The following is a 21610-nucleotide window of genomic DNA, read 5'->3' on the forward strand; positions in this document are numbered from 1 at the left end:
TCTGGGGGCTCTCAAGAAATGACTTTGACCACCCGCCAAATCAACCAGGATGCGAAAGGCTTCTTAGCCTTCCGGACAACCCATAAAAAACAACAAAAAAACATTTCAAGAGACAGATTAAAAGGATATGGAATTAGGGAATTGTAGTGGTTGAGCCCTCACCCACTACTGCACTCGCTGCTACGAATGGTCCCAGTGTGTAGCAGTTCTCGTAAAGAGACTGGACATCTTTCAAGTAAAATGACGCGAACACTGACTTGCTTCTCCAATAGGTTGCGTCCATTATACTTTGCAGAGATCTATTTTGCTTAAAGGCCACGGAAGTTGCTACAGCTCTAACTTCGTGCGTCTTAACCTTAAGCAAAGATCGGTCTTCCTCACTCAGATGTGAATGAGCTTCTCGTATTAACAATCTGATAAAGTATGACAAAGCATTCTTTGACATAGGCAAGGATGGTTTCTTAACAGAACACCATAAAGCTTCAGATTGGCCTCGTAAAGGTTTAGTACGATCTAAATAGAACTTAAGAGCTCTAACAGGGCATAAGACTCTTTCTAGTTCATTGCCTACGATCTCCGATAAGCTGGGAATATCGAAAGATTTAGGCCAAGGCCGAGAAGGTAGCTCATTTTTGGCTAGAAAACCAAGTTGCAGCGAACAAGTAGCTTTTTCCGATGAAAATCCAATGTTCTTGCTGAAGGCATGAATCTCACTGACTCTTTTTAGCCGAGGCTAAGCATACCAGGAAAAGTGTCTTAAGAGTGAGATCTTTCAGGGAGGCTGACTGTAAAGGCTCAAACCTGTCTGACATGAGGAATCTTAGTACCACGTCTAAATTCCACCCAGGAGTAGCCAAACGACGCTCCTTAGTGGTCTCAAAAGACTTAAGGAGGTCTTGCAGATCTTTATTGTTGGAAAGATCTAAGCCTCTATGCCGGAAGACCGATGCCAACATGCTTCTGTAGCCCTTGATAGTGGGAGCTGAAAGGGATCGTCCTTTTCTCAGGTATAAGAGAAAATCAGCTATTTGGGCTACAGAGGTACTGGTCGAGGATACAGAAACTGACTTGCACCAGTCTCGGAAGACTTCCCACTTCGATTGGTAGACTCTAATGGTAGACGCTCTCCTTGCTCTAGCAATCGCACTGGCTGCCTCCTTCGAAAAGTCTCTAGCTCTCGAGAGTCTTTCGATAGTCTGAAGGCAGTCAGACGAAGAGCGTGGAGGCTTTGGTGTACCTTCTTTACGTGTGGCTGACGTAGAAGGTCTACTCTTAGAGGAAGACTTCTGGGAACGTCTACTAACCATCGAAGTACCTCGGTGAACCATTCTCTCGCGGGCCAGAGGGGAGCAACTAACGTCAACCTTGTCCCTTCGTGAGAGGCGAACTTCTGCAGTACCTTGTTGACAATCTTGAACGGTGGGAATGCGTAGAGATCCAGATGTGACCAATCTAGGAGGAAGGTATCTATATGTATTGCTGCTGGGTTCGGGACTGGAGAGCAATAGATTGGAAGCCTCTTGGTCAGCGAGGTTGCAAAGAGATCTATGGTTGGTTGACCCCAAGTGGCCCAAAGTCTCTTGCACACATCCTTGTGGAGGGTCCATTCGGTTGGAATTACTTGCCCTTTCCGACTGAGACAATCTGCTATGACGTTCAAGTCGCCCTGGATGAACCTCGTTACTAGGGAGATGTCTCGACCTTTTGACCAGATGAGCAGGTCCCTTGCGATCTCGTACAACGTCAGTGAGTGGGTACCTCCTTGTTTGGAGATGTACGCCAAGGCCGTGGTGTTGTCCGAGTTTACTTCCACCACTTTGCCTCGAAGGAGATACTCGAAGCTTTTCAAGGCCAGATGAACTGCCAACAGCTCCTTGCAGTTGATATGCATGCTCCTCTGACTCGAGTTCCACAGACCTGAGCATTCCCGACCGTCCAGCGTCGCGCCCCAGCCCAAGTCCGATGCGTCCGAGAAGAGAACGTGGTTGGGTATCTGAACAGCCAGGGGAAGACCCTCTCTTAGGTTGATATTGTCCTTCCACCAAGTCAGACAAGACTTTATCTTTCCGGAAATCGGGATCGAGACGCCTCTAGCGTCTTGTCCTTTTTCCAGTGAAAAGCCAGATGGAATTGAAGAGGACGGAGGTGTAGTCTTCCTAATGATACAAATTGCTCCAGGGATGACAGCGTCCCTACCAGACTCATCCACAGCCTGACTGAGCAGCGTTCTTTCTTCAGCATCTTCTGGATGGATAGCAGGGCTTGATCTATTCTGGGGGCCGACGGAAAAGCCCGAAAAGCTAGACTGTGAATCTCCATCCCTAAATACAGAATAGTTTGGGATGGGACCAGCTGCGACTTTTCCAAATTGACTAGGAGTCCCAATTCCTTGGTCAGATCTAGAGTCCACTTGAGATCCTTCAGACAGCGACGACTGGAAGAGGCTCTGAGAAGCCAGTCGTCCAAATAAAGGGAGGCTCGGATGTCCGATAAGTGGAGGAATTTGGCCACATTCCTCATCAGCCTCGTAAATACGAGAGGAGCTGTGCTTAGGCCAAATCACAGGGCCCGAAACTGGTAAACCACATCTTCGAAGACGAATCTCAGAAAAGGTTGGGAGTCTGAGTGAATGGGGATGTGGAAGTAGGCGTCCCTTAGGTCTAGCGAGACCATCCAGTCTTCCTTTCTGACCGCTGCTAAGACTGACTTTGTGGTCTCCATGGAAAACTTCGTCTTTGTGACAAAGACATTCAGAGCACTGACGTCTAGCACCGGTCTCCAACCTCCTGTCTTCTTTGATACTAGGAAGAGACGGTTGTAAAACCCCGGTGATTGAAGGTCCGAGACTTTGACCACCGCTCCCTTCTCTAGCAAAAGAGACACTTCCAGTTTCAGGGCTTGTCTCTTTTCTTCCTCTTTGTACCTGGGAGAGATCGATGGGGGACGTCGCTAGAGGGGGTTTGCGTACAAAAGGGATTTTGTACCCCTCTCTGAGTAACTTCACAGATTGTTGATCTGCGCCTCTCTTCTCCCAGGCTTGCCAGAAGTTCTTGAGTCTGGCTCCTACTGCTGTCTGAAGTTGCGGGCAGTCAGACTCTGCCCTTAAAGGACTTGGATCCTTTCCTCTTCCCTCGCTTCCCTTCGGCACGAGCACCTCCTCTGCTGGAGGCTCTGCCACGAAAGGGCGGAATAAAGCGAGACGCTGGAGTGTCTATCCTCGGTCTAGCAGACAATGTAGGCAAAGGGGGAGCTTTGCGAGCCGAGGACGCAACTAGATCGTGGGTGTCCTTCTGAACTAAAGATAATGCGATTTCCTTTACCAAGCCTTCAGGAAACAGGCACTTGGAAAGGGGAGCAAAGAGTAGCTCGGATCTTTGGCATGGCGTCACTCCAGCAGACAGGAAAGAACATAGAGACTCTCGCTTCTTCAGGACTCCGGACGTGAATGAGGCGGCTAGCTCGTTGGAGCCATCACGGACGGCCTTGTCCATGCAGGACATAATGAGCAAGGAAACATCCTTATCTGCAGAAGAGATTTTCCTGCTCAGGGCTCCTAAGCACCAGTCTAGAAAGTTAAAGACTTCGAAAGCCCTAAATATACCTTTAAGAAGGTGGTCCAGGTCCGATGGTGACCAACAAACCTTCGAGCGTCTCATGGCAAGGCGGCGGGGAGAGTCTACAAGACTTGAGAAGTCGCCCTGGGCAGAGGCAGGAACTCCCAAGCCGAGAACTTCTCCCGTGGCATACCAGACGCTCGATCTAGACGAGAGTTTAGATGGGGGAAAGGCAAATGCTGTCTTTCCTAAACTCTTCTTAGTCTCTAACCAGTCTCCCAACAGCCGCAAAGCTCTCTTGGAAGAGCGAGAGAGAACGAGTTTAGTAAAGGCAGGTGCGGTAGCAGGCAAGCCTAATACAAACTCTGACGGCGGCGAACGAGGAGCCACAGAAACAAAGTGGTCAGGGAACAACTCCTTAAATACAGCCATGACTTTTCTAAAGTCTAATGATGGTTGAGTTGCCTTAGGCTCGTCAAGTTCTGAAGGTTGATCCTCTTGTGGTTCAGCAACGTCCTCATCTGATGGTTCCTCATCCGAAAACTGATGAGGAAACGGCAAAGGAGTGGGCAACGTTTGGCTCGCTGAGTCCGGTCGCACTGGTGCACGCGTGACGGAGCCGGACGCAGCGTCGTGGAACTGCTGCACAGTCTGTGAACTGTCAACAACCATGGGTGCGCGAGGACGCACAGCGTCCACCCGAGACTGTTTAGACCGTCTGGGTTGTGCAGTCAACACCATACCGGGTTGCGGAGGTTGACGCACCGCGTCAAAACAAGTCACCTCTGATGGTTGCTGAACGTCCTGAACGTCAACAACCACCTCCGTGCGTCGCCTAACGTCAACGTGCGGCTGGCAACCCACACTGGGTCGCATCGGTGGAGGTACAACCACAACTGGTAGACGCGAGAAAGTTACCTCAGCGTCAACAGGACGCACAACAGACCGCTTGGAAGGTTGTTGGCCAGAAGGTTCAGCAGCAACCTTCTCCGCATTGAAGTCCTCCATCAAGGACGCAAGCTTGGACTGCATGTCCTGCAGCAACACCCATTTAGGGTCTACGGAAGCAGGTGCGGCAACAGACGGGGTGAGCGACTGAGGCGGCACCGCTTTGCCTCTCTTGGGAGGCGAGCAGTCATCAGATGACGGCAACGAGTCCGAACTGACCCAGTGGCTACAACCGGGACGTTGGACTTGTCCTGAAGGGACCGACTTACGCTTCAAAGGTCGTGAGACCTTGGTCCAAGGTTTCTTACGAGAAACACCTTCGGACGACGAGGTAAAAACGGGCTCTCTCGTCTTACGTTGGTAGGGGCGATCTTGGGGAGATACGCCTGATACCATAGAGGGAACGTCTGTTCGCTGATCAAGGCCTCTCGAACCCATGAGTCGTACGACATTGCTTCTCCCCTTGGCTTGGGAGCTTGCAAGAGGTCCCGGACTAGGAGGACGACAGGCACGCACAGACGAACCCTCAAGCGCAACACTGTTCACAACACTTTGAGAAACACTAGGCACTTTAACACTTCCCGAGGCACTTTGGCACTTTAGTTCCTTTACGTCCGCCATGAGTTGATTGCGGTCACTTGCCAGGGACTCAACTCTCTCCCCCAGGGCATGGATAGCACGCATCATGTCTGCCATCGATGGTTCCTGAGTGCTAGGAGGGGGGTTAGGAACAACCACTACAGGGGAAGGATTAGGTTGAGGGGCATGTGGAGAGGAAAAATCTACCGACCTAGAAGAACTTCTCCTTACCCTATCTCTCTCTAGTCTGCGTGTATACTTCTCAAATTCGATAAAATCGAATTCCGAAAGGCCCACGCATTCCTCACACCGATCTTCCAATTGACAGGTTTTACCTCTACAATTGGAACAAACAGTGTGAGGGTCGAGAGAAGCCTTTGGAAGACGCCTATGACAGTCCCTAGCATTGCATTTTCTGAACTTGGGAACTTGTGAAAGGTCAGCCATTTTGAATTGGTCAAGGGAAAATTCCAAAAAACGATCTAAGTCATCAACAATTAATCCGATACAAAAAAGAGTTCAAGGATTTATTTGAAGAAAAGCACCTGTACTGCGAAAGCTCAAACCAAAATAAAGTACTTCACCAAATATGATGGGAAAAACTCCAGGTTTCAACAGCGAGTAAAGTACGTCTTGTCGACACGTCGACAGAGAAGAAATTGAGTCTTTGTTTACATCGAGTTGGTATCTGGCCGACAGTTGGCGCTGGTGGGCCCACCCGCAACCTGTATAGCGATCGCTGGCGAGTTTTTACTGTTTTTTGTCTGTCGAGCAACGGAGTTGCAGCTATTATATATTCACCGGCTAAGTTAAATATTTAAAAATAATGATTGCCGAGAACGTTACCACAATTCTGTTTACATTTTGTCAGCTGGACTCGCACAGTTAACAGTTGATTTCATTGTTGATGTGGAATTTTATCCTTAAATAGGCTATTAATTATAAAATTATGTTAATAAGATGTAATGTTAATATTGTTTTGTAAAATTTATTATAAATCACCGTATTTAGGGCTACCAATATGCTTAGAAAGACAATAGATTTGATACATTTTATAGTGCTTCACTCGCAGACTTTGAACAGTTTCGCAGATACAGAAAGTTTATTTTTGAAAAATAGAGGTCGCATAAAAGGGGAATCGTATAATTCGAACACGCATAATTCGGGACCCTACTGTAGTACGTTGAATGAAAACGACATGGAAGAAATGAATGAGAGAGTGCAGGTATATGAAGGCCCAGTTACTCGAAGCCGAGGCCCTGTTCCCGATTGCGACTGGGTAATGAGAAAATAGGTGTTGTGTGAGGATTTGGCAAAGTAAGGGGGGAGGAATGTGGAGGATTAATTTTATTTTAATTTATTTTTTTTGCCAAATCGAGAGAGAGAGAGAGAGAGAGAGAGAGAGAGAGAGAGAGAGAGAGAGAGAGAGAGAGAGAGAGAGAGAGAGAGAGAGAGAGAGTGTTTATTTGTTTTAGTTTTGTCAAATTGCAAGAGAGTGTGTTTATTTGTTTTAGTTTTGTCAAATAGAGAGAGAGAGAGAAAGAATTTCATTTGCTTTAGTTTTGCTAGATCGCGAGAGAGAGAGAGAGAGAGAGAGAGAGAGAGAGAGAGAGAGAGAGAGAGAGAGAGAGAGAGTGTGTGTTCGTGTGTGTTTGTGTGTCCGCGGTACGCGCCGAAGAACAAGGGTAGTTAGCGAATGATTGTTTGTAGTGGGAAAGACTGTTGGTATATTTGAGGTTGTTTGTTTACCTTTTTAGCTAGGTTAGGGCGGTAATGAATGTCTTGGGCGAAAGGATTTTTGCTATTTGACTGTATCAGGAGTCGGTTGTTTTTTTTTGTTCATTGACAGCCGGCTTTGAAGTGATTTTTCTTGTATCGGAGCCGTAATTCCTCCTTTAGGCTCCTTGGACTCCTTAACATTCTTTGGAGTTAAATTTAGGCCTTGAAGGTGTTGCTTGCCTGCCTAGCCTTGTATGTATGAATAACTTGATGATGACGACCTGGACCGTACTATGAACTTAGGAGAAGACTGCGGATATTTATATTTAGACTGTTGAAATATAGAAAAAGTTTTAATCGTTGATGACCCGGCTGAAAATAGATTGTTCCTTGATGATGATATGATGATGATGATGACCACCTTTAATGTGATTGGACAGTCGAATTGACTGCAGTGACTGCTCGCCAGGGATTTGTGGCAATTGGCGATAAGGACTGAGTTGCCAGTGTGTGGAGTCTATGGACGACGGTGGCCACACACGTATATGAAATACTAAGAGGTTTCTCATATGTTTTAGTATTAAGTTTGGTTATTTTTGCTGGGTTATATATGATGATTGGTTTAGTATTAAGTGATTTATTTTAGAATTTAAGTGATTTTCGTTACTGTGTGGGGACTGTTGGTGTTGGGTTGTAAAGTTTTTGTGATTGGTGAGTTCTCGGTACCCTCACGCACCGATATATATTTATACAGCAATGTTTGTGTTACTTTTGTCTGTTGAATTTAATGTGTGATTTTTGTTTTGGGTTGCGGTGAATATAGTTTTAAGGTTATGTTTTGTTTGTTTTTCCCTTCGTGCAATAGTCCAGTTTGAAGTAAAGTAAGGGGAAAGTTTGTGTTGTGGGATATTTTGAAAGTAAGAGTGATCAAAGGTGTGGGGGTTTGTTTTTGTTTACATCCCGCCACAAAGCCCCAAGGAAGCCCAAAGCTGTAATAAATCATCATTTGCAACATTAATATTAGATGTATTTAAATCCTCCCCCGGGGGAGGAGGAGTAGCTGCCTCACTATGGGAGGCAACTCCCTCTCCCAAACCCCGAGATCGGTCAACAGAAATGCGGCCTACGCTACCACTCGCCGGCCTCTCGGAAGAAGCCGATCGAATGGGAGCTTCGGAGGTTTGGGCTACGGAAGAAGAGTCCTTGGGATTTTCTCTCTTCAAGGAAGCCATTGAAAGAGAAATATCCCGTTTAGACTTCTTCTTCCGGTGCCGAGAAAACCTCTCCCACTGGGAGGTAGACCACTCCCTGCACTCACAACATACGTTATCTCTATCACACCGTTGGCCCCTACAAAAAGGACATAAGGTGTGTGGATGTGTGTCGACCGCTGACATATAAGTCCCACATGGGCGGTCAGGTAAGCCGGGACACTTCCGCATCGCAGAGGCCAACTTCCAAACACTGTCAAAAAGAAAAAGCAAACAAAGATTAAATGGCTGTCAGTGTAGGCGAGGGTGATAGGGGACACGTCCGTCTAGCACCCGAGCCGATAGCAAAGTGAGCTCAGCACAGGTGTGTGTGAGGGGGGGGGGGGGGGTAGCAAGCTACCCCTCCCTACCCCCTACTAACTAGCGGTGGGGTAGTAAACCCTCGTTAAAATTCTAATGGCTCGTCATTTCAGCTACGCCGATAGTAATTACCCATATTAAATAGCGTGGTTTGTATTTCAGTTACGGAACAAAGATGATTAGTCACATTTTACAATTGGAACATCTATAAATATTATACGAAAAAATTTAGTATTCCCAAAAACGAACAAGTAAACAACGATACAAAGAATCGTGAGACTATAACGATTGTCATGAATACGTCATGTAAAATTAACTGTACGCTAATTTACTTAAATCTTTGCAAAAAGATTAGCTAAAGAAAAAATACCAAAAGGACAAATATTATTGTAAAATAACATATTCCTTTTATCTTATATAACTTGAATACTTTGGTTTTTAAGAAAATTTCCTTTTCATAAATAACGATACAAAGAAAATTGTAATACTGTAACGATTGACTGAGAACTGCGTAGCGTAAATAAAACTGAACGCTAGTTTTAGTTAATCTTTGAAAACAGATAGAAGAATATCTAAAGAAAGTATACTAAAAGGACAAAAATTTCCTTAAAATAACAATCTTTTTATCTTATTAAACTTGATACTTAGTAGGATAGTATTCACTTTTCATTCTTTATAGAAAAAGAAAGAAAATGCAAGTCACACTCTAGTCTTCCATCATATGACTGCGACGACATAAAGAAGGCGGGGTGTTTACCTACCGCCATCAAGTTTTCGTTAGTTTAAAGTAGATTGAAAAACTTCTAATCCAACCTTCTAAGCTATAACATAGCGATGAATTACCAAACATAAACAAAATAAGCGAATGCCAGAACCCATATTTAGGAGTACATCACCAAGATAACTGCTAAAATCCAGGATAATCACGAGTGAATTCCAAAAGATGTTGCCAGCAAGAGCAGCAGGGAAGATTTGATGATGTATGGAATGGTTCGGCCTATCTCCCGTGAGGGCGCTAATGTACACCTGGCAACTCTATCTGCGATTGCCGCGAGTTTTTTGAATTTCTGCCGGACGTCAGGGACTAAAGCTATTGTTATATAACCAGCGGGTAAGTTTAATGTTTCAAAATGTACATGTTTAATCATTGCATATGGAATTCCATAGGGGCCAGGGGCTGTATCGTTACAAGTGGAAAGTGCCGAATCATATTCTCTTTCAGTGAAAGGAGAATTATATGACTCTTCCCTTCCTGTTGCAAAATTTTAAATTTTCTTTTCTTCAATGCTCCTGTACTGGTGACCAGGAGCTGCTACACTCTTGCACGTTACATTTGAAAAATGGTCAGTCATTTCATTTCCTTCAGTTACATACTGACCATTCACTTTCAACACTGGTGGTGGGTTTGGGGTGAATTTGCCTGCAATCTTTTTTACTTTCCTCCATACAGAAGATGGTTATGTTCTACTATTAATGGAGGAAACAAAAGCCACCCAAGATTGGCGTCTAGCTTCTTTCATGGCACGACGGAACTGTGCTCTACACTTTTTGTATGTTATCAAATTTTCATCCGTACAGCGTCGACGCAATCTAGCAAAAGATTTTCTGGTGTCTCTGTGCAAGGCTGTTAATTCTGAAGACCAGAACGGGACTGGTCGTCTTTTGAATAGTCCTGTGGTTTTGGGAATCGAATTGATTCCTGCTGTATGGAGAGTTCAGTATGTTTATGGCATCATCAATACTTTCAAACTGTTCTGCACTCCCTTCAATTTCACTTAGCTCACAAAATTTAACCCAGTCTGCCTTGTCAAGATTCCATCGTGGCAATCTTTGTAAAGGCGGTTGGTGTTTATAATGATTGGTGCATGATCACTAGTATGTCAATCATCTAATGTCCTCCAATCAAAATCAAGAAGGCAATTAAAAGCTTGCAATTGAAAGGTCAATGCATGACAAGGTACCTGTCTGAACATGGAAGTGCGTGGGCTCTCCTGTATTAAGGAGTCCCACATTCTCATTCTCCACAATCGATGAGATAATATTGCCCCTTGTGTTTGCCAAAACATCACCCCATAAAGGATGTCTACCATTCATATCTCCCAGTAAGAGAAATGGTTGAGGGAGTTCTTGAATGACCTCTGCTAAATCATCATATAAAATATTGATCATTTGGAGGTAATTATAGAGAGCATATTGTATATTTTCTCCCTGTATCAATTTGTACAACCACTGCCTGCAGGGTTGTACGTAAAGATATAGGTATTTGGGGAACATCTCGACGAACGTATATGAGACTTCTGCCATGGCTCCCTGCTTGATGATTATATGGTGTTCTATAGCTAACATACTCTCAAGGACTAGGAGTGTTAGCATCAAGCATACTTTCTTGTAGACATACAATTATGGGGGAATGTTCAAGAATTAGGAGATTAAGTTCTTCAAATTTCCCCCTTAAACCCCCACAGTTCCATTGCAAAATGGAGGAGAAAACTATGGATTATTTCTGGAAGATATCTTGGATGAGGTCTTCTCATTAGCAGTTTTTAATCTAACATTATTTTCTGTAGGTTTTTTCAGAGATGGTCTTGTTATGTTGGGTTTTACGTTTGTGTTTTTCTTTGTATCCTTTTGATCTATTTGTTGAGGTGGATGGTGGACCTCAACTTGAATTTCTGATTTATTTAAATTGTCTTCTGGTTGATCAGAAATATCAACAGACAAAACATCATATTTATTTGATGTCATAACTCTAATATTTCTTATGGAAGGGGGTAAGAGAGATGGAGGTCTCTCTCTTTTACGATTAATAAGTTGCGAATTACCAGGGTTTTGTACCTTCCCCACTACTGGTACACCTGATAACTTGGTTTCAGGTGGAATCTCTATTAAATCAGGCAAGGATATGGCCTGGGAGAGGTTAGTACTAGCCTTTGTGATGGGGGACAAAGGTTTGATAGTGGTGGGCAATGTCTTTTTGTTGATACTTGATGATAAATCTTTAGGAGATATTCTTGTCTTATTATGCAGCACTTTATCAATAGATGGTAAATTCCTTTTTCGAGAACTACCTACAGTAATAGGTTGGGTGAGATGATTCCCGAAGAACTTTTTCTCCTGTTTTTAATGTCTTTGCATAGGTATTAGATTTATTTAATAATCTTTTGGCATGCCCCACGCTTATATGTTCAATAATTGATTAATTGAGGGCAGCCTCTTCTAACTTATAGAACTGGCAGCTCCTATCATTAGATTTATGATTAGAGTTGCAGTTTAAGCACCTTACCTCAAGAGTACATTCTACATGGTAAATATTGGAGCAAGTATCACAAATTTTATCATTTTTGCAAACTTTGGAAGGACACCCAAATTTAAAGCAATGATAAGATTGCAGTGGCCTATGCGTAAAAGGTTGAACTTTAATCCTTTCATTTTCTATGTCAATGTAGAAAGGTACATCAGCATCCTGGAAAGTAAGAACAATCTTTCATGTTTCGGGTACTTTATGTACTTTCCACACTGATAGTGGACACATAGCCAATATCTCCTCTTCGGTAAATTCATATAGATCCCTATTGAAAACCACTCCCCTTCCATAGCTAAAGTTTAGATGGGGTTTGATGTCTAATTTTATATCATCATTTACTGTCTTCAAATTGGACAATATAACAGACTGTGTGTATGACTTGGCCTTTATCAAGTAACTTTTTTTACCGAATCGAGATATATCTCCAGGTGCGATCGTTCCTACCTTCCTCTGAAGAAATTTGCAGATCTTGAAATAATTTTCCATACCTCCTGTAGATTGAGCAAGAAGCCACAGTGGTGGTTTTGGCTTTCTTTGGGATGGCATATCTACCTCTATATCTTTATCAATCCAGTCTGCTGGTCTGTAGACATCCAGATCTTTAGGTGCCCCATCACACAGAGCACCCTCAACACTCATATTACCTACTTTAATATTAACAATGCTACGGCTTGCATTAAATGCTTCCTCATGACAATTAAATAACCAAGAATCCCAATTATCATCTTGAAGTTGCTTTCTAATTTCTTTTATTATTCCGTAACACTCAAATATTTTAAGTAGCACATCGTAATTAGCTTCTAATGGGATTTGGGTAACATGCAGGACATTCAATTTTCCCTTTTTTTGAATGTTTAAAGAATAGTCCTTTTTAGTTCCTACATCGTCAAGGGAATTTTCTTTAAATGAATTGCCAGAGGTCGTCAACAGTGCCGGGGGCCAGTCAGCATATCCAAGGGAGAGGGGGTCGTTGTCACAAGAATCCATAAGAAAAAAGAAAAGAGAAGTATGATATTTTAAACAGTTTGATTCACCTGTTTGGTGAGAACATTAAGGCATTACATGTTGGGAAGGAAATTTGCACTCTCCACTACCGGCAGAGTGAGAGTATACTTACCAGATGGTCCACTCCATACCCTGCCCGAAGGATAGCATCAAAACAAATATAGAGGCACAGATGTAAGCTGAACCCGCCTTTTAGACTGAGACCAAGAAACTATGGAATTATCCTCCCCATATCTGTAATGATGAGCTTCCGGCCAAAAGCCGAAAGTCCTACCCCAAGCATTGGATCCCCCTGGATTCCGAAGACCCAACACTTGAGAATAGTTCCGCCAAAAAGGTCCAAACCATCTTCGGGATGGCTGAGATCATCCAATACTCTCACATGCACAAACACCTCCCAACCGTGACATCTTTCCTATTCATCAAAGTGGCCAGCAATACCGGATGTAGAAACCTCCGCCAAGTGGCAATAACAGATGTAGAAACATCCATGCCATAAAAAAAACATACATATATATGTAAATATATACACATATACATATGGGAAATTTTACTCATAGGGTTGGGACAGCAACATGAAAGAAAGTTTATAATATTAGGAGAATGTTGAAGTAATATAAAGAGGAAGAAAAAGATGAGAGAGAGAGAAATTTAGAACTGAACTGGGGGGAGCAATTTCCCCAAGTTCGAGAGCCCTCTTGCCCGTCACCAAGTTTCAGCACGGGAATAGAATGCCATGCTGAAGCTCAATTACTTCATCAAGGCATTCTCTCATTAAGAGGGGATCGGCAGAGAGGTCCAGAACCGAAGTCACATGACTGGTTGCAGGTGCAGTGATGGTCGATGTATGAAGGTCTGACAGTGGAGGCTCCTCTGCGGGGGACTGCAGTAACAACGATGAACCAAAGAGGCGCCTTTTCACCGCTGGTGAAGGAGACCTCTAAGGCGGATGCGCCCTCTAGGGGCCATTGGATCAACAAGCTGACCGTCAGCAGTCCTCCAAAGAGGAGTCTCTTTAAGTGAACTCCCCCGAGTGAGAAACACTTGCAGGAGAGACAGACGTTGAACTTAGTTTCCCTCTCGGAGGATGGTCAGGAACGGGGGAAACTAAGTCGGCAGCAACCGCTGTATAGTCTGGAGTGGCAGAGGAGATGGATGACACCGCATGAGACACCTCTGACACAACAACGTCGACAAGGGCCAGGGGATCTACCTCTGAAGGCGACGATGATTGCTGAACAGAAGCACCCATGCGGATGAACTGCAGACGGGCTTCCTTGGAGGGCGGACCCGTAAGCCCCAAGGAAGACCATACCTGTAAGAGGGGAGTTAGTGACAAGGCCTCACCCGGGGGGAGAGGTGGGTCTGCTTCGCTAGGGGAAGCAACATCATCTCTCGAGACCCGGGGTTGGCCAATAATAACTTGGTCTATGCTACTGTTCCACGGTCTCTCGTAAGAGACCGAATGAGTGGGAGAAGGCGGGTTGGGCGGCGGAAGAAGAGGCCTTGGGTTTTTCATCCTTCAAAGCAACCTTTGAAGGAGAAATATCCCGCTCGGATTTCTTCTTCCGCCGTCGCGCAAACCTCTCCCACTGGGAGTAAGACCACTCCCTACACATATTTACACTAACACACCGTTGACCTCTGCAGGCAAGACAAAGGGTGTGAGGATCAGTCTCCACCGCCGACATATACAAGTATGTCCCACAAGGGCGGCCGGAGAGTCCAGGGCAGGTGCGCATGGTCGCAGAAATCAACTTCACACACACACACACACTAAGAGAAAAAAAAAAAAAATGTTATTTTCATTAGTAAAATAAATTTTTGAATATACTTACCCGATAATCATGTAGCTGTCAACTCCGTTGCCCGACAGAATTCTACGGAAGGGATACGCCAGCGATCACTATACAAGAAGGGGGTGTACTCACCAGCGCCACCTGTGGCCAGGTACTGCAGTACTTCTTGTTGACACCACCTCAATTTTTCCTCGGTCCACTGGTTCTCTATGGGGAGGAAGGGTGGGTCAATTAAATCATGATTATCGGGTAAGTATATTCAAAAATTTATTTTACTAATGAAAATAACATTTTTCAATATTAATCTTACCCGATAATCATGTAGCTGATTCACACCCAGGGAGGTGGGTGAAAACCAGTGTACATGTATATCAAGAAGCTAAGTATCCCGTATTTCATATTATCAGTTATTCAAGATAACAATGAAATTATAAGTACCTGGTAAGGAAGTCGACTTGAACCATTACTCTGCCTTTAATAAGTTCGTCTTCCTTACTGAGCGCAGCGTTCCTCTTAGGAGGCTGAACAACCCTAAGGTGCTGAAGTATAAAGGGCTGCAACCCATACTAAAGGACCTCTACACAACCTCTAACCTAGGCGCTTCTCAAGAACGAATTGACCACCCGCCAAATCAACTAGGATGCGGAAGGCTTCTAGCCTACCGTAACAACCCAAAAAACAACAATAAAAGCATTCAAGAGAAAGGTTAAAAAAGGTTATGGGATTAAGGGAATGTAGTGGCTGAGCCCTCACCTACTACTGCACTCGCTGCTACGAATGGTCCCAGGGTGTAGCAGTTCTCGTAAAGAGACTGGACATCTTTGAGATAAAATGATGCAAACACTGACTTGCTCCTCCAAAAAGTTGCATCCATAATACTCTGCAGAGAACGGTTCTGTTTAAAGGCCATCGAAGTGGCTACAGCTCTCACTTCGTGGGTCCTTACCTTCAGCAAAGCAAGGTCTTCATCCTTCATGTGAGAATGAGCTTCTCTAATCAGAAGCCTTATATAATACGAAACTGCGTTTTTGGACATAGGCATCGAAGGTTTCCTGATGGCACACCATAAGGCCTCTGATTGTCCTCGTATAGGTTTTGACCTTTTAAGATAGTATTTTAGAGCTCTGACAGGGCAAAGAACTCTCTCTAGCTCGTTACCCACCATGTTGGAAAGGCTAGGAATTTCGAACGATCTAGGCCAAGGACGTGAAGGAAGTTCATTTTTGCTAAAAATCCGAGCTGTAAGGAACATGTTGCTGATTCGGATGTGAATCCTATGTTCCTGCTGAAGGCGTGAACCTCACTAACTCTTTTGGCTGTTGCAAGGCAGACGAGGAAAAGAGTTTTGAGAGTAAGGTCTTTGAAAGAAGCTGACTGGAGAGGTTCAAACCTAGGAGACATAAGGAACCTTAAGACTACGTCTAGATTCCAGCCTGGAGTGGACAATCGACGTTCTTTAGAAGTCTCGAAAGATTTAAGGATGTCTTGTAGATCCTTGTTGAAGGAAAGATCCAAACCTCTGTGGCGGAGAACTGAAGCCAACATACTTCTGTACCCTTTGATCGTAGGAGCCGAAAGAGATCTAACATTCCTAAGATGTAACAGGAAGTCAGCAACTTGGGTTACAGAGGTATTGGTAGAGGAAACTGCATTGGCTCTGCACCAGCTTCGGAAGACTTCCCACTTGGATTGATAGACTCTACGAGTGGATATCCTCCTTGCTCTGGCAATCGCTCTGGCTGCCTCCTTCGAAAAGCCTCTAGCTCTAGCGAGTCTTTCGACAGTCTGAAGGCAGTCAGACGAAGAGCGTGGAGGTTTGGATGTACCTTCTTTACGTGAGGTTGACGTAGAAGGTCCACTCTTAGAGGGAGAGTCCTGGGAACGTCAACCAGCCATTGTAGTACCTCTGTGAACCATTCTCTTGCAGGCCAAAGGGGAGCAACCAGCGTCAGCCGTGTCCCTTCGTGAGAGACGAACTTCTGAATGACTCTGTTGATGATCTTGAACGGCGGGAATGCATATAGCTCGAGATGGGACCAATCCAGCAGAAAAGCATCCACGTGAACTGCTGCTGGGTCTGGAACTGGGGAACAGTACAAAGGGAGCCTCTTGGTCATGGAGGTGGCGAACAGATCTATCGTTGGCTGACCCCACAAGGTCCAAAGTCTGTTGCACACGCTCTTGTGAAGGGTCCATTCCGTGGGGATGACTTGATCTTTCCTGCTGAGGCGATCTGCCGAGACGTTCATATTGCCCTGAATGAACCTCGTTACCAGTGAGAGGTTTAGACTTCTTGACCAAATGAGGAGGTCCCTTGCTATCTCGTACAGCTTCCTCGAATGGGTCCCTCCCTGCTTGGAGATGTATGCCAAGGCTGTGGTGTTGTCGGAGTTCACCTCCACCACCTTGTTTAGCAGGAGGGACTTGAAGTTCATTAAAGCCAGATGAACTGCCAGCAACTCCTTGCAGTTGATGTGAAGCGTTTCCTGTTCCTTGTTCCATGTTCCCGAGCATTCCTGTCCGTCCAAGGTCGCGCCCCAGCCCGAGTCTGATGCGTCCGAATAGAGATGAAGATTGGGGGTCTGAACCGCTAACGATAGACCCTCCTTGAGAAGGATGTTGGTCTTCCACCACATGAGAGTAGTCTTCATCTCTTTGGTAACAGGAATAGAGACCGCTTCGAGCGTCATATTCTTGTCCCAGTGAGCTGCTAGATGGAATTGAAGGGGGCGGAGGTTGAGTCTCCCTAACTCAGTGAACAGGGCTAACGATGACAGGGTCCCTGTTAGACTCATCCACTGTCTCACCGAGCATCTGTTCCTCTTCAGCATGCTCAGAATGCACTCTAGGGCTTGGCTGATTCTTGGGGCCGACGGAAAAGCCCGAAAAGCTTGACTCCGAATCTCCATTCCCAGGTAAACGATGGTTTGGGAAGGAATAAGCTGGGACTTTTCTAAGTTGACCAAAAGACCCAGTTCCTTGATCAAGTCCAAAGTCCAGTTGAGACTCTCCAGACAGCGACGACTTGTGGGGGCTCTTAACAGCCAGTCGTCTAAATAAAGGGAGGCTCTGATGTCCGCCAAGTGGAGGAATTTCGCAATATTCCTCATCAGTCGCGTAAACACCATAGGCGCCGTGCTTAGGCCAAAACACAGGGCTTGGAATTGGTACACAACCTTTCCAAAAACGAATCTTAGGAAAGGTTGGGAGTCTGGATGAATAGGAACGAGAAAGTAAGCGTCTTTCAGATCCAACGAGACCATCCAGTCCTCCTGCCTGACCGCTGCTAGGACCGACTTCGTCGTCTCCATAGTGAACGTCTGCTTGGTGACATAAGCATTGAGCGCACTGACGTCCAGCACCGGTCTCCAACCTCCTGTCTTCTTGGCCACCAGAAAGAGACGGTTGTAGAAGCCCGGGGATTGATGGTCTCGGACTATCACCACTGCCTCCTTCTGTAACAGGAGCGACACCTCTTGGTGTAACGCTAGCCTCTTGTCCTTTTCCTTGTAGTTGGGAGAGAGGTTGATGGGAGAAGTGGTCAGAGGGGGATTGCGGCAGAATGGTATCCTGTAACCCTCCCTTAGCCACTTGACAGACTGGGCGTCTGCACCTCTTCTTTCCCAAGCTTGCCAGAAGATCTTGAGTCTGGCTCCTACTGCTGTCTGGAGAGGAGGAGAGTCAATGTTTGCCTTTCGAAGGCTTGGGACCTTTCTTGGACCTGCCCCTGAAACCGTCTGGACGGGTACTTCCTCGGCTGGGGGCTCTGCCACGAAAGGGCGGAATAAATCTTGTAGCAGGAGTATCGGCCACTGGGGTGCGGTAAGTTCTAGGAACCGAAGGAGCAACCTTAGCCTTACGTGCTGAAGAGGCCACAAGGTCATGAGTGTCCTTCTGAATAAGAGCCGCAGACAATTCCTTGATAAGGTCCTCAGGAAACAGGAACTTAGAAAGCGGAGCAAAAAGTAACTGAGACCTTTGACAAGAGGTGATACCAGTGGAAAGGAAGGTGCAAAGTTGTTCCCTTTTCTTGAGTACTCCCGAAACAAACATGGAGGCAAGTTCGCCGGAACCATCGCGAATTGCTTTATCCATACAGGACATTATAAGCATGGCCGAGTCCTTGTCAGATGGGGCAGTCTTCTTGCTCAAGGCCCCCAGGCACCAGTCGAGAAAATTAAAAATCTCAAAGGCGCGAAAGACTCCCTTTAAGAAGTGGTCTAAGTCAGAAAAGGTCCAGCAGACCTTAGAGCGCCTCATAGCCGACCTTCGTGGAGAGTCAACCAAACTTGAGAAGTCAGCCTGGGCAGAGGCAGGGATTCCCAAGCCTGGTTCCTCTCCTGTGGCATACCATACGCCCGCCTTAGAAGTCAGCTTAGTAGGTGGAAACATGAATGACGTCTTCCCTAGTTGCTGCTTGGACTGCAACCAATCCCCTAACATTCTCAAAACTCTCTTAGAAGATCTAGCGAAGACGAGCTTAGTGTAGGCAGACTTAACAGGTTGCATGCCTAGAGAAAACTCTGATGGAGGAGAGCGAGGGGTAGCAGAAACAAAGTGATCCGGGTAAACTTCTCTGAAAAGAGCCAGGACCTTGCGAAAGTCAATGGAGGGTGGTAACGACTTGGGTTCCTCCACGTCAGAAGAGGGATCATCCAGGTGCGCAGCTTCCTCCTCAGAAACCTCATCACCTGAGGGTTGAGAAGCGAGAGGTAAAGTTACAGCGGTATGCTGAACGGCAGAATCCTGACAAGCGGGTGCATATACACTTGCGGATTCATCCTCAAGTCTCTGTTGAAGAGGATGAGGGCTGATAATGACAAAGTCATGAGGCTGGGAAGAAGGAGGCTCTGCGGGAGTCTGGGGAGCAAGCGTGGTGAGAGGCGACTGTAGTAAAACCTGAGGTTCAGGCTGCAAAGACTGCTCAAGCTGAGGAGAAAGAGGTAGATGCATGCGTTGAGGTGGCTGACTCATTGCATGAGGTTCATGTCTCAAGAGTTGCGCTTGCTTCAAGGGTTGAGGTGGCTGCGCAGTAAGAGGTTCCTGTCTCACGAGTTGAGGTTCTTGAGGTGGGTGCTGCGAGAGTTGAGGTGGGGGCTGCGCAGAAAGAGGCTCCTGTCTCACGAGTTGAGGTTCTTGAGGTGCTTGCCTCGAGAGTTGAGGTTCTCGCCTCGAGGAAAGTGGAGGTATCAGCTGCGAGAGCTGAGGTGGCTGCCTCAAGGATGGCAGAGGTTGTCGTACCTCAAGAGGTTGCTGCCTCGAGGATGGTCTTACTGCAAGAAACTCTTGCCTCAAAGGTAGAGGAGGTTGTAAGGCATAAGACTCCTGTCCCCATTGTTGAGGAGGTTGCCGCGTGGTAAGAGGTTCCTGCCTCAAGGAAGGTGGAGGTTGCTGCACAACGCTGGTATCTGGCAACTCCCAACGCGGTAGCTCACGCATGGAGGTAGCTTGAGGAACCTCAACTTCGTACGTCTGGCAGACTGGACTGCGTAGAGGAGGAGGAGCGCTCGCAGGAGGAGGTGTAACCTTCTCTGCCTGAAACTCACGCATCAATACCGCAAGCTGCGACTGCATAGACTGCAGCAAAGCCATCTTGGGATCAACAGACGTTGAGGTCTGTTGAGGCAGAGCCTTAACAGAAGTTGAGGTCTGTTGAGGCATCGCCTTACCTCTCTTAGGAGGCGTGCAGTCACCTGATGACTGCGGCGAGTCAGAGCTAGCCCAATGACTACATCCGGGCTGTAGAACTCGTGCGGTCTGGACTTTACGCTTAAGAGGTCTTGAGACCTGAGTCCAGCGTTTTCTCCCCGAAAATTCTTCTGCAGACGAGGAAAATAAGGGCTCAATCGTCTGAGAGTGGAAGTGACGATCTCTGTAAGATACGCCCGCAACCACCGAGGATACTGCTGTGCGCCGATCAAGGCCTGCCGAACCCTTTTGCCCTTCGACATTGCTTCTCCCCTGGGCTTGGGAGCTTGCAAGAGGTCCCGGACTGGGAGGACGACTGGCACGCACAGAAGTACCCTCACGCACAACACTGACACTGACACTAGCACTCGGCACAGCACTGGCACTACCACTTCCCACTGCACTTTTCACTTTAAGTTCCTTGACGTCTGCCAAGAGGAACTTGTGGTCACTCACTACCGACTCCACTTTATCACCTAAAGCCTGAATGGCACGTAAAACATCAGACATATCAGGCTGAGCACAAATAGTAGGATCGGGGGTAGCCACTACAGGGGGAGGAAAAGGTTGAGGATCATGGGGTGAGGAATAAAGCGAAGAGCGAGCCGAACTCCTCCTAACTCTCTCTCTCTCTAACTTAGTGGTATACTTGAGGAATCGAACGAAATCAAGTTCCGAAAGTCCGGCGCATTCCTCACATCGATCTTCCAACTGACAGGATTTTCCCCTACAGTCGGAACAAACGGTGTGAGGATCAACCGAGGCCTTCGGAATACGCCTAATACAAGTCCTACATCGTCTTTGGGGAGGAGCTTGAGAAAGGTCGGACATCTTGAATCAAAGAACAGTCAAGGGGGGATTCCAATTAAAGCAAAATATCGTTAACCATTAATCAAATCAATCTAAAAGCTATCTAAGCTAAGAGACAAGTTTCCTGTATAGCGAAAGCTGAAATCTTAGAGCAATACTTCACCAAAAACCGTGAACAAGACTCCAAAATTATAAGCGTATCCATGTAGGTCTTGCCGGAAGCACGACAGAGGAAAAATTGAGGTGGTGTCAACAAGAAGTACTGCAGTACCTGGCCACAGGTGGCGCTGGTGAGTACACCCCCTTCTTGTATAGTGATCGCTGGCGTATCCCTTCCGTAGAATTCTGTCGGGCAACGGAGTTGACAGCTACATGATTATCGGGTAAGATTAATCTTGAAAAAAAAAAAAGTCATTAATGGCTGCCAATATTCGGCGAGGATGAAGAGCGGCAACATCCGTTCACCATCCGAGCCGAAAGCAAAGTGAGCTCAATCACAGGTGTGTGAGGGGGAGCGGTAGCAAACTAACCTTCCTACAACCGTCCCCCTAACTAGCGGTGTGGGTAGTTAATCCTCGTTAAAAATTAATGGCTCGTCATTTCAGCTACGCCGAAAGTAATACCCCTATTAAA

At 46.0% G+C, this 21610-nt stretch overlaps 2 protein-coding genes across 2 annotated transcripts in view; both read right to left on the minus strand.

Annotated features, from left to right (window-relative positions):
- Wdr33 (WD repeat domain 33) overlaps positions 1 to 21610 on the minus strand; it is a 46777-nt gene that overhangs the window by 24701 nt on the left and 466 nt on the right. The gene's annotated exons all lie outside the window — the stretch shown is intronic.
- Positions 117 to 21445, minus strand: LOC137643747 (uncharacterized). Its single transcript, XM_068376442.1, has 3 exons — positions 21433 to 21445; positions 15779 to 16350; positions 117 to 709 (listed from the first exon to the last, which is right to left on the minus strand). Exons 1-3 carry the CDS (start codon positions 21443 to 21445, stop codon positions 134 to 136), a joined length of 1161 nt encoding a protein of 386 aa, XP_068232543.1. The 3' UTR covers positions 117 to 133.

This window comes from Palaemon carinicauda, chromosome 7 (genome assembly GCF_036898095.1).
Source record: "Palaemon carinicauda isolate YSFRI2023 chromosome 7, ASM3689809v2, whole genome shotgun sequence".
NCBI classification, from domain to species: Eukaryota; Metazoa; Arthropoda; class Malacostraca; order Decapoda; family Palaemonidae; genus Palaemon; species Palaemon carinicauda.

Excerpts from the sequence above, each read along its gene's own strand:
- LOC137643747 (XM_068376442.1), bottom strand. Across the intron at positions 710-15,778 it reads CAGCCAAAAGAGTTAGTGAG|ATTCATGCCTTCAGCAAGAA; the intron begins GTTCACGCCTTC and ends AGAGTCAGTGAG.